The sequence below is a fragment of the Engystomops pustulosus genome, chromosome 6 (genome assembly GCF_040894005.1).
Source record: "Engystomops pustulosus chromosome 6, aEngPut4.maternal, whole genome shotgun sequence".
In the NCBI taxonomy this organism is placed as follows: Eukaryota; Metazoa; Chordata; class Amphibia; order Anura; family Leptodactylidae; genus Engystomops; species Engystomops pustulosus.
The window spans coordinates 26,618,557-26,628,810 of NC_092416.1; the positions used below are offsets into that span (position 1 = coordinate 26,618,557).

A 10,254-nucleotide genomic window follows, 5' to 3' on the forward strand; every position below is an offset into this window, starting at 1 on the left:
CATGCTTTTTAGATATTTCTCACAGCTTGTTACACCTGTATTCTGTCTAGATTGATAGTTGTTACCTGCGCTGATGTTACAAATCTATCAAGACAGGAAATTTGTGCTGTGCCGATGTGCCCAGCTCACACAAATATCAGCTAAGGAGATTTCCAGGTCTGTAGGTCTTTTGTTGACAGCAAGCAGAGATCTTGGAAATAATGACTGATAGGCACACAATTGTCCAGTGACATCTCCACCCCTATTGTTCCTCCTTCCCGCAGCTGTGACCAGAGGCTGCACAATGCAGAGACTATAGAAAGGTGCGGGGACAGCTCAGCTGTTTGTCACCCAATGAGCGGTGAGAGGGGCGGCCGGGCGGGTGCTGCCACCTGATGTTATTCTGCTGACTGTCCTGGGACGTCTCAGTCTGTGGTTAAAGCTGCAGCAAGAAGAGAAGAGAGAACCCCAGTACATAGAGATATAGACAGGTGTACCCTCAGCCCAGCAGGTAATGTTATCCTATATTGCTATACATCACAAACTGCACTTATAGCACAAGCAAGATATATATATATATATATATATATATATATACATATATATATATATATATATATATATATATATATATATATATATAACATTTACAGGAGGCGTACAGTATACACCATATATACAGAAAATACGGTGTACAGTACACATGTATTTACATATATACAGCAAATAGAACACAGTATGCCTATACATATATACAGCACACATGTCATATACATATAGACAACATATAGCTTACACTGTGCCTATACATATACACAGCACACATGTCATATACATATAGAGAGAACATATAGATCACACTGTGCACATACAATACATATATGTTTAGCACACAAACGAACATACATATAGAGAGAAAATATAGATGACGCTGTGACCATACTATATATACAGCACACATGTAATATACATATAGAGAGAACATATAGATCACACTGTGCCCATACAATAACCATATATACAGCACACATGTATATATTATAATACATCATATAAAACGGGCAGACAGTATAATATATACATCACCTATGTAACGTAATACTGTATACTATATGGGCCCTATAGTCAAAGTTATAGACTGATTCACCAGGTGAATACACATAGGACACACACAGTGTATGTGATGCAGTGTGGGATAACTGTAGGGCCATTGGACCATTGCTTTACTGCCCTATATGCATTAGACAAAAGCAGAGCAATGCCCTGGGAAGCCTTTCAGGAAACCTAAGCCCAATATTGGGACTGAAGAATAGGGCATCCCCAGGGTGTCATAAGGTTTGTCTTCAGAACATGATCTCCCTTATCACAGCCGAATCCCTATGTCTATCAAGAACAGTAACTGCAATAGGGACACAGCTGTGAGGACCATACAGACCTGCATTGGTGGATTGTCTTCTCTAATGTATATATGGCCGCAGGTCTACTATCAGGACTAGGATTTATAAAAAAAAAGGCTAAAAAGCCCCAGGCACCGGCCAACTTTACATCTGGAGTTTACACTATTATTATTGTATGTAAGGCCTCGTTCACACGTTGTTTACAATCTCTTTACACCATGTTTACACTGTGTTTACATTAAACTCAATGTTAACATAATGTAAATGCTACATGTGAAAGCAGCCCAAGGGTCACAAATACTGTGGTTTTCTGGTCTGGGGTCGAATGAGTTCAGGTTTTTTTATCTGAAGGTCTAAATCGTGTAGAGTGTGGGGTTGTAATGAGTTTTGGGCCAAGGTTAGAGGATTTTTCTAGGATGTGAATAATTTTTTGGGTTCTTTTGAGTCTTGGGGATTGAATGGGGTAAAGTGTCTGGTTGTATTTGGTTGTATTGAGTTGAAAGGTCTGATCCGGAATATGAAAGAGGGGGCTGATTTCATTCGCTGCCTCTTTCAGTTTAAGGGTCCATTCTAGGGTCTGAATTTGGGGTCTGTTCTGATATTTGGAGGAGCTTCGGAGGTGTCCTTTATGACAAAGATTCTGAACTCAGATCTAAACAAGTTTTGGTTCCTTGTCTTGATCCTTTTCTCCGGGATACGGGGTAAACAATATTAGCATCTCCCTTGGTCTCTATTGTCTTGTGCCCTTACAGTTACCCCTAAGGCCTCAAGGTGCTGCTTTGGTTTATGACATTTGTATTGAAGAAAACCAGGTGTATAACTAGGAGAGGCCGGGACCCATAGCAGATTTCCCCTTCGAAAAATATAGCCATATCTGTACACACTATGCCAGTTATATATACACACATTTCTACAGTTGTATACACACATACAGTTCTACACTAATTCACACTTATTTATTCACTTTTACAGACAAACACACATGTATACACTTATATACTTCTACATACAGTATATACAAACTTAGGCTACATTCACACGATGCACACGTGCTACGGTACGGCGTCCAGGAGAGGAGGAGGGGTGAGTGCTGCTCACCCCCGGCCCTCTCCATAGCGATATATGGCCACGGCGTCGTATTCCGGCGAAAGATAGGACACCGTACCGCTACCGTACAGTGTTGTGAGCCTATTGCCGTCTATGGGGGGGGCGTATATACACGCTGTATATACGTCCCCCTAAACGGCAGTGTGAATGTAGTCTTATACAGTATTAAAGTGTTTGCGCCAGTTTTCTCTCTGACTTTGCACTAGGAACAACATGAAAACTGCTTGCACGTGTATTTATTAAGTGTCTGCGCCAGTTTTGTGTTGTGCCTGATCTGTGTGCCCGACAAGACACAACAAATGTCCACCTAAAGAGGGGTGTTACTACTTAGTTAGACCGTGCTCCACATTTATTACTGACATGCGCCACAATTCTGCAGCAGGAACAAAGTGCCCCAAAATAAAAGGCAGTGAGCAGTGCAGAACGTGCACCAGTTTTGATGAATCTGGCGCCCCCTGCACACTCTACCGCCAAACTGCACATAGTACTGGCTGCACTGGTTTTAATAAATGTGGTTCAGTAAGTACAAATCAATAGATTTACACATCATATACGCACAAAAAAGTTTTTTTTTTTTCATAAGCCAGCAATTGAGCGGCGGCCCACGACAGCCCCACCACCCCTCCACGACCTTTCACATTTGAGAATTTTCTGGCTATAACGGGTGCACCCCTCTTTACACCCCCCCCCTGGCGTGGAAAGGGGAAAATAATTGCGAGTGCCAGTAATCCACCAGCATTTGCAATTATTTCAGGGTTATATGCCACATTTGTGGCCTAGAAGTCCTGATAAACACCCCCATATAGTATTTATACATCATATACTTGCAGTATATACACACCATGGGGGGAATTTATCATATGCGTTTGTGCACCACTGTATGATAAAGGCCAAGCAGATACATCAAGAGGCGTAGGCAGGTTTGCTATTATTTCATTGCTTATACACCAAAAAGACTGGCATAGAGGCGCTGATAAATCTCAGTGTTTCCCATCGCTCATTTCTGCAGGAAGAATCAGGATAGAATCAGAAACTCCAGTTATCCCTAAGAAGATGAATGAAGACTTGGGCCCCCAGGAAGATGGCGTCCTCATCAACAACGGCCATTCCCATCATTGTGACCCCAACTGCAGCCTGGAGCCGGAACTGATCCAAAAACTTATACAACAGAGCCATGAAGCCAAAGCCTTTGCTCACTGCCCCTACAGCAGATTCCGGGTGGGAGCGGCTCTTCTCAGTCAGGATGGAAGGATATTCCTGGGTAACTATGAAATTCCAACTGTGTTATACCTATAGAATTTAAAGAGGGTTTCCCCCTAAAGACAAGTTAAGTCCTATACACGGGATAGGGCCTAACTTGGTGATCAGTGGGGGTCTCAGTGCTGAGATCCGCACAGATCGCGAAAACAAGGGGTCCGACCGACCCCTTGTGGTTCCAGGAGAGTAATGGAGCAGACGGCCGCGCATGACCATTCTGAGCCACTGATCTCCGTCGGCTCCATAGAGATTAATGGAGCAGTACGGTCATGCGTGGCCATTTGCCTCATTACTCTCATGGAACGATGAGCAGTCGGTCGGACCCCTCTTTTTTTGCTGAGACCCCAAGTTGAGCCCTATCCATGTGATGTCTTTGTGGAAAAACCCCTTTAAAGTGGCATTGTCACAGCTATACAGAAGATTTAGGGATCTATGAATCTTCTTTATGGATGAGACCAGTAGTGGATTATAACTTCGGCAGTTTGGGCAATAGCTTTCTGGGGGGCCCATACAAAAAAACCAAATTTTATACTGTGAAGGACCTTGACCCATAAAATCCTTGTATATCTGTTTCTGTTCTCAATACACATGTGTACAAGAGCCATTTGTCCAAAAGTCCTGAAACCACATATGAAAGCAGCAGAAGGGACACATCCTCCATTCCCCAAGAAGCTGATTCTAGGACCATATGTAGGAAGTGATTCCAGACCTGTAGGGACTATAATATTCCTATAGCCCAGGGCACATGGCGGTCTTAATCCGCCCCATGATGGATTTGCCATGATGGACCCCATGATGATTGTGACCTCCTATATCAGCCCTAAGCATATGGAGACCTGCAGTTAGGGCCCCTTTAAAAGGTCAGATCTCTACCTGTTCCATTGTTGAGCAGGATGGCTGCGTACCCCCCACTGCAGCTTTACACTACACTCCATCTGTGTATCACTTCAGACAGATTTGCATGTTTTCAAACGTTGCAACATTGTTGCAGGAGACCCAGCGGATGATACATAGTGATGGGGGAGGAAGTGTCCTAACTCCATATTGTGATACATCCGTAAAGTAACACTTCAGATCACGTGTTGTCTAGGAATTGTCAGCCATTGCGCAAGATAAAAACTTCTGCGGACGTTTCTTTGCTCAGGTCTCACATCTGAGACATTTCCTTTGCTATCTTCCCTTCATTATATGTTTGCCCTCAGGCCCAGGTGTCTTTACCCCATAGGAGGAGACCAGTTCTAGATCAAAATCTAGTATACATTTCACTCCCAACTTGAAGTTACGTAACAGACCGTAATAGAAAACTGTAATAGACTTCCAGATTTGATGTAGTCATGTAGGGAAGCAGCTGCACTCAATACACAGAGCCAAGAGCACAGCAGTGTGAGGACACTATTATCTTTAATGCTGGAATATAAATCTTTCACAGTCCTGCTGCTACTAACAACACACACAAAGGTCTGATTACACCGATCTCCAGGACAATAGCTAACACTGGCCGCAGCTTTTGTATGCTCCTTCCCTTTTAGCTATAGATCTGCAATCTAGTCCAATACCCTGTATGTTATATGTTATTTATACTTGACAGATAAATCTCATTGCTTTTTTAGGTTGCAATGTAGAGAACGCCTGCTACACATTGGGGATTTGCGCTGAACGTACTGCCATTCAGACGGCTGTGTCCCAAGGCTCCAAAAAGTTCACTGCCATAGCTGTAGCCAGGTAGGTGACACTCGGTGCCTCTCCTGCAGGGGTTTGGGGTGCTGTTCAGGCCCAAACACCTGCCAGACACTGGTGCCAGGGGAGTATCTGTAGAACATTGCTGCTTACTTTCAGCAACAGCGCCCCACTTGTCTATTGGTTGGGTTTGGTATAGCAGCTGAACAGTGATCACATCAATGGATCTGAGCTGTAATACCATGCACAGCCTCTAGGCAGGTTCCTGTTCCTGGAAGAAAGCAGCCATGTTTTTGTAGTCCAATCCAACGAAATATTCCAAATTCTATCTCAGAAATCTCCGAAGGCTGAGAGGAGCCGGATCCAGTCCAAGGTCTCATAAAATTTTACAAGTGACGCAGCGAATTTTATGAATCCAGAGTCTTGACTTTTGTGTCTCTTATCAGAACCCATGATTTATAGACCAAAAGATGGAATTTACTGTCTTTTTAACAAAAAGCCATGTCAGGTTATTATACAGTTATTACAGCTCATTAACCCCTTCCCAGCGCCTCCTCTCCTGCCTCTCCCCCAGGCTCAGCCAATCGTCACTTTATACATTGCTGTAAATGTTTTGTTACTGTGTTACATTCCTCACCTGTTCCATCAAAAGACACTTACCCCTTATCCATATTATAGGGGTAAAGGGTCACATCACTGGGGGTCTCACCGCTGGGCCCTGCAGTGGTCACAATTACGATCACCCCCAATTTTCTCATCAATGGGGATAGACCCCTAGTGTCCTGACACCTATTATGCACAGGATTAGGGAATACCCCAATAGAACATGAAGTGACTGATAAAAGTGAGCAATAGACTCAAATGGCAGATACCAGAGAACAATAGATGAGTTTTTGGGGTCTTTTTTTTAGTCTACAAGAGGCTCAGACACAGTAAAAGACTAGATAGACTGCAGTGAGCGGAGGACAAGTGACAGATCTGACCCCTCATATTAATCATTGATCGGGGATTTAATCCTAGAGCTTCAGTTACTTATTAACCAGGAGGATACACATTGTTAATGGTTCTTACTGATCTGTTATAAATCTGATCTCAGATTATACATCTACAGAGAAGATGACCTCCCAATGTACAAGAAGTCAATGGGGAGGGGCCATAAACACTCTGGGAGTGTCAGCTTTGATTGTATTGGATCAGATTGTGCAGGGACACACCCCCTCAAAACTGGTACCACCCAGGAGGAACCATTTAAGGCACAGATCTGAGAATAGCTTCAGAATTATCACATTACAGGGAATACACATCTAATATTTAAGATGAGTATATGTGTGTGTGTGTGTATGTATGTATGTATGTGTGGGTGTATGTGTGTATGTGTGTATGTAAGTATATATGTGTGTGTGTGTATGTCCGCTAAAGGAATCTGCACCATCGCATTAACAATCACCAAATTTTGCACAGTCGCTGCCTGTGACTCAGGGAATAAATTTTTTACCCTGCACTTATTACCCACCATATACAGGCGCCATTGTCTGCTGCTGCTACTGTGGCACTTACAAGCTGAGCCATGATTGATTGATATTCTGCTACAGGTCATTAATATGAGCTCTGAGCTGTGATTGGTTACTATAGGCAATGACCATAAGACACTTATGTGTGAGGTAAGATGGATAGAGAGAGAGACAGAGAAAGACAGACCGACAGAGAAAGACAGACAGACCGACAGAGAAAGACAGACAGACCGACAGAGAAAGACAGACCGACAGAGAAAGACAGACAGACCGACAGAGAAAGACAGACAGACCGACAGAGAAAGACAGACAGACCGACAGAGAAAGACAGACAGACCGACAGAGAAAGACAGACAGACCGACAGAGAAAGACAGACAGACCGACAGAGAAAGACAGACAGACCGACAGAGAAAGACAGACAGACCGACAGAGAAAGACAGACAGACCGACAGAGAAAGACAGACAGACCGACAGAGAAAGACAGACAGACCGACAGAGAAAGACAGACAGACCGACAGAGAAAGACAGACAGACAGAGAAAGACAGACAGACAGAGAAAGACAGACAGACAGAAAAAGACAGACAGACAGAAAAAGACAGACAGACAGAAAAAGACAGACAGACAGAAAAAGACAGACAGAGACAGACAGACAGAAAGAGACAGACAGACCTGTGTGAACATAAACTAAAAATTCATTTCTGTATTGTCCTTATGAGCTCCCCCTGGAGTGGCCATGTTTATTTGCATTGTCAAAGTGAAGGGACAGCAAGTAATTTCAAGGTCACGCACTGGACAAGGGTCACTACACTCAATTGGGCTATTGGGAAAATCTCCCAAAAAAAGTTTTGCTCACTCGTCTGTGGGTCCACACCTCCTCTTAGTGTTGTTATCCTGCAGGATCCTGTAACCTCCTCCCTGTTATAATGGGAATGTATATCAAGGTACATCTCCTATTTCTACTGCCTACTAGTGGCCGGTGGGAAAAGTGCAATATTTCCGCTCTCTTTACTACATGGATTATGTCAGTGACGCCTCGGTTTTGCTCTTCTCTTGCAGCGATGTGGAAGAAGAATTCATAACTCCGTGTGGAGCCTGCAGACAGGTCATGAGGGAGGTACGAGTCATTACTAGTCAGTCACACACTGGATACTGGTGCTAAAGGCTTCATATACACCCTGTTTCCCCCAGATAATATAAAAGAGGGCGACTCCCACCCCAAACAAACCATATTTCATATAATTATGTCAATATTTTACTGTGATCATCTACTCTGTGTCCAGATGGTGAATAAAGCAGCTCTCTCTTCCCCTCTCACAGCCATGAGTCCTAGCACCATCTCACACATTATAACTAATGATCTAAGATTAATATCTTCACGCCGGTTTCTCCTACAAGACAATATTTCTGATCTCCTCTTATTGAATATTGTCCTCTAGTTTGGCGCGGAGTTGCAGGTCATCCTCACCAAGCCGAGCGGGTCCTACGTTATAAAGACTCTTCACCAGCTGCTGCCCATGTCCTTCGGACCTGAGGACTTGACCAAGAAATAATATGAATATCCATCAAGTGTATAGTGTTATTTATTGATCCCCGATGAAGACGGACCCCTGTGCCCCCCCTGAATAAAGCGATGGAGAAGGTCCCATCAACATGCAGCAGTTAAGGACCGTTTTTGGGTATAAATGACCCCCTGTTACCTGCACCCTAGGACAAAGGGGGAAACACAGCTTTTCCAGATACAGAAACAGAGCTTTTCCAACAATACATCTCTGCCTCCTATATTACTATGCAGTAAGACAAATTTGTCAATCAGAAAACCAGGAAAAATCCCAGATTTTTTTTTTTCTCTATAAGGTGCATATATTCCGTTATATACAGTATAATCTGCAATGTGGTTTTATATTAATAAATATTTCCAATATGATTATGACATGAGTAGTGCGTGTGTCTTCTTCTCTAGTGACAGTGATGCAAAGATGAGTCCGCCCCCCTACCCCCCCCCCCCCCCCCCCTCTGGAGCGGCCATGTCTATTTATCTACATTGTCAAAGTTGTGTGAAGGGACAGCAAGTCTCACACTGGACAAGGGTCACTTTATCACCTAATGTTCCAGCATTTGGAGAGGACGTAATTTGAATACAAGGGCAGTACCAGTAATAACCATCAGAGGGCTCCAGAGGCGTAGAATCCATTTAAAGGGAAGGTTTTGATTTACTATGACTTCATTTTGTAACAAAGTTTTGATGTTAAAGGCAAATAGCACAATGATTGCAGATCAACGTCTCGCAGCCTCTTCTATATTATGTTGGAACAAAATTCTGCCGAGAGAAACACAGTCCAATATAGGCACAAAAAAATGTAATGTGGACCCCACTACTAGTAATGCTGATTGCCCCTTCTCGTTTTAATAAAAATTCTTTATTTATATAGCGCACACAGATTACACAGCGCTCCACAGATTGTCAGATCAGCCCCTGTCCCCAATGGGGCTCACAATCAAATCAACCTACCAGTATGTTTTGGAGTGTGGGAGGAAACCAGAGGACCCGGAGGAAACCCAAGCAAACGCAGAGAGAACATACAAACTCATTGCAGATGTTGACATGGATGGGACTTGAACCCAGGACCCCAGCGCTGCAAGGCTGTAGTGCTAACCACTGAGCCACTCTGCTGTAGCTTTTTATATTTCCCTTTACTGTTATATTAATTTTCCACTTTGCCACTTCCTCCACCCTTTGTACAAGTTCCATAGGGATGATCCATCATATCCAGGGGTCTCAGCTCATACATTTGATGCAAAAAAATAGTCCCCCTCTATCAAAGCTGCCATATTTTTCAACCCCCTGACAACCTATTCAAGTCTTAATTTTAGCAAATTAATGTTTGTATAGTGAAAAGTTTTACATTTTTTCCAATGTCCTTTCTGTATCAATTCCTCGTGGTTTAATAGAACTTTGCGACCATGGTCAGATTTCTGTCCTCTGGAAATAAACAATGAAACTTCCTGTAGAATGACAGCAAGCAGAGATCTAGAAAACAGTGAGGAACTAATCCAGAAAGTAGATTGGAAAATTTTATAACTTTTCATTATACAAACAATAACATTTATTTGCTAAAATGGTAACTTCCCTTTACGTCCTCCTAGAAGAAGGCAAACCATAACCATAAGGCAGGGGGCCATTTTATATTTAGGGACTGGAGATTGGCTGCTTTGGGGGCAGTGTGACCATTGATGGGGCACATACAGTCCATGCTGGTGTCTCTGGTTATTTAACAATATGTTCAGCTTTGCCCTTTTAAGGCAACCACAAGGTCATTGTGGCCC

At 43.2% G+C, this 10,254-nt stretch overlaps 1 protein-coding gene across 1 annotated transcript; it reads left to right on the forward strand.

Moving 5' to 3' along the window:
- Nucleotides 1-287: 287 nt before the first annotated feature.
- CDA (cytidine deaminase) lies at nt 288-8,860 on the forward strand. The gene is made up of 5 exons (XM_072155198.1): nt 288-490; nt 3,493-3,744; nt 5,351-5,462; nt 7,987-8,044; nt 8,367-8,860. Exons 2-5 carry the CDS (start codon nt 3,537-3,539, stop codon nt 8,478-8,480), a joined length of 492 nt encoding a protein of 163 aa, XP_072011299.1. The 5' UTR covers nt 288-490; nt 3,493-3,536; the 3' UTR covers nt 8,481-8,860.
- The last annotated feature ends 1,394 nt before the right edge of the window (nt 8,861-10,254 follow it).